The sequence below is a fragment of the Cryptomeria japonica genome, chromosome 6 (genome assembly GCF_030272615.1).
Source record: "Cryptomeria japonica chromosome 6, Sugi_1.0, whole genome shotgun sequence".
Classification (NCBI taxonomy): Eukaryota; Viridiplantae; Streptophyta; class Pinopsida; order Cupressales; family Cupressaceae; genus Cryptomeria; species Cryptomeria japonica.
The window spans coordinates 80,559,415-80,562,217 of NC_081410.1; the positions used below are offsets into that span (position 1 = coordinate 80,559,415).

At 33.0% G+C, this 2,803-nt stretch overlaps 1 protein-coding gene across 1 annotated transcript; it reads right to left on the reverse strand.

Moving 5' to 3' along the window:
* Positions 1 to 393: 393 nt before the first annotated feature.
* Positions 394 to 1,665, reverse strand: LOC131072845 (exocyst complex component EXO70A1-like). Its single transcript, XM_059221915.1, has one exon. The coding sequence runs from the start codon at positions 1,663 to 1,665 to the stop codon at positions 394 to 396; it is 1,272 nt and encodes a 423-aa protein (XP_059077898.1).
* Positions 1,666 to 2,803: the final 1,138 nt, after the last annotated feature.

The following is a 2,803-nucleotide window of genomic DNA, read 5'->3' on the forward strand; positions in this document are numbered from 1 at the left end:
GTATGAGTTTTACTTGTGTATGTAGGCGACTGTAAAATCTGATGGCCGTAGCTGCAGCTGTAGTAGCCGCTACCAGAGGAACACCAAAACCTACCATTTTGTCTTTCGCGTTTCCTCAACTCTCACAGAACATGAAATTGGACAGAAATTTGTCTTCCCTTTTAAGCTCAATTCTCACAGAACACGAAATCAAACAAGAATTTGTAGAAATACGAAAAAGAAATATTATACAATGGTGAAGGATATTGAAAATTTCTGTACAGATTTTCAAGGTTATAATGGAATTTGTATTTTGGGAAGCAGTCCACTGCATAGAAGTTTGGGTGAAGTAAATAGAAGGCTTCTTTAAATTCGTGAGCTTCACGCAATGTCGCTTGTTATCTGCATTTTCTCTCATCTCTGCTTAAACAAGTCCCTTGCCCCTCCTCTTCCATGACTAGATATGACCAATCCATTTCTATTCAGATGCTTCAACAGAGGCCCCCATTTCTCCTTCTCATAGCTCAAAACATGTTGGTTAACAAGCCGCCTCCTCTGCTTCAACCAGGGTTCGCCCAAGACTGATCCCAACTTACTGTCTCTAGCTCTCTTGAATATATACCAATAAGTATTCATTAGAAATAGATCTGCTAGTACGATTTCGTTGTACCCCTTTGCTCTGGTTCTCAAATTCAACTCGAAAGAATCTATAACAAGACTAACATTTTGTGCAAGGCTTGTACAATCCTCCATTTCCAAAGCCCCTATCATCACTTTTCCATATTTGGTCACCATTAATTTTAGATAATTTACAACGTAACTAGCAATCCTTGGTGTAGTTCCATCTTTGGAAATCACTGCATCCTCCACAATTTTCCCGTTAAAGTCTCTCAACACTTGGCAAGCACTGTGCACCAATTTTTTCTCCAAATCCTGTAACCTAACCCTGATTTCCAAGCATCCTGACCCTTCAAAAAGATTTCCAAAATCTTCCTTCAAGCTTTGCAATCCTTCAACCATATCTAATAGTTTAAACAGCTTCTGAGGTTGAGTTTGGCTAAGTGCAACAGCTTCCCCAAATTCTATTAGCGCACTCATACCACTCCTAAAAACCAATTTTCCAAAATACTCTGTCCATACCTTTTCCCCAAATGTCTCAAAAATCTTACAGCAGAGATCCCTCTCAAAAGACACCAAGACCTTCACTATTTTCTTCAACATCACCAACCAAGCTACAACATAGCCCTCTACATCATGCCACTCTATGGCATCAACACTCTTTGCAGTATTATACCTCAGATAATGAGTCTCCATGCTTTTGAAACTATCTCTCAGGATCTTAATTCTAACTTCCCAATACATTTTCAAGCACTTATGACCCCTACCAAAGCTATTCAACTTCTCTGCAATTATGTTGATCAATTCAACAGGCCTTAAATCCAAAGTTAAAACCAAATCCTCCTTCTCAGAAGATTTTTCTCCATGAAGATTTATAGCAGCATTGTTTTCCACAACAGGCATGAAAGCCGATTCAAGCTTTTTCAATGCCGAAGCCAGCAGCTCTGAGCCATTTTCCATGAAACTCTGAGGACCCACCATCTCTAAACCCTCTAATGCTTCATTCAATAGGCGCATCTTATAACTATCTGATATCCTTCTCTCACCTGCAACATCAATTATAGTCATCCTCCATGTTTTTTAGTCAATGTTACTAGGCTCATGCACATGAAAGTAACAACCAATGTCCATGTGCAACATAGACAAGGTATGCAAACAAGTTACATGGAAAATGTAGAGGCATGGACAAGGCACGTGGATTGCTTTGCATGTCTATCTCAGAGTTCTTTTGAACACGTGGATAATGAACAACCCTTGTAAAACAATCAAACAATATGTAAGACTCAACCTTGACAGTAACAATTTCACTTTATATACAAGTTTCTTGTTTTGTGCAGTTCCATTTTATTCATAATTGAATGAAGTATCGTATGCCTATTTTTTTGTTTTCTTCAGTTTTATAATTGAATGATTGAATGAAGTATCGAATCTTTACAGCTTTCTCAGCTTGTGTTCAAGAAGAATGTAAAATATAATAATAAGAATAATATAAACATATAATGATATAATAATAAAAATATAATAAATAATAATAATATAATAGTTAAAATATCACATTATATAGTAATATAGTAATAATATATTAACATTATTAACAATATAAGATTAATAGTAACAATTTTATTATGAAAATGTTGAAAGTTTTAATTTGATTAAAATTTAATTAATTATATTAGTGAAGAGAATTTATTTATTTTATTTATGAAAAATGAAGAAAATTTATACAATAGTTTTAATAGTGAAAGAATAGAAGAATAATTAGAAATAAATTTTAGGTGAATTTAAATTTAATGTAAAAATTAAATTTAATATATATTATATAGTAATGAAATTATTATTTTTTATTTTTTATATGACCGGTTCAATAAATTTAAATTATTTTTATTTTAAACTTAGAAATATAAGTGTAAGGGAATATTTCTTTGATTAAGAAGTTGAAATTTGGATAAAATTATTCAATCAATGTCATTTGACCAATGATTCTAACCTCATCTCTCATAGTATTTTATTTATGTATACAATACAATCACAAATATAATTATCATTAAAATAGAAAATAAAAATTTGATAAATATATTAAATAAGACTAATTATAGGTAAAAGAAATTTTGCTTGTTGGAAACCTCCTCTGCAAGGGCACTTTAAATTGAATTTTGATGGTCCTTCTCATGGGAACCCTGGCTTGGCAGGGGCAGGTATGGTAATT

Excerpts from the sequence above, each read along its gene's own strand:
- LOC131072845 (XM_059221915.1), bottom strand. The coding sequence starts at position 1,665 with ATGACTATAATTGATGTTGCAGGTGAGAGAAGGATATCAGATAGTTAT.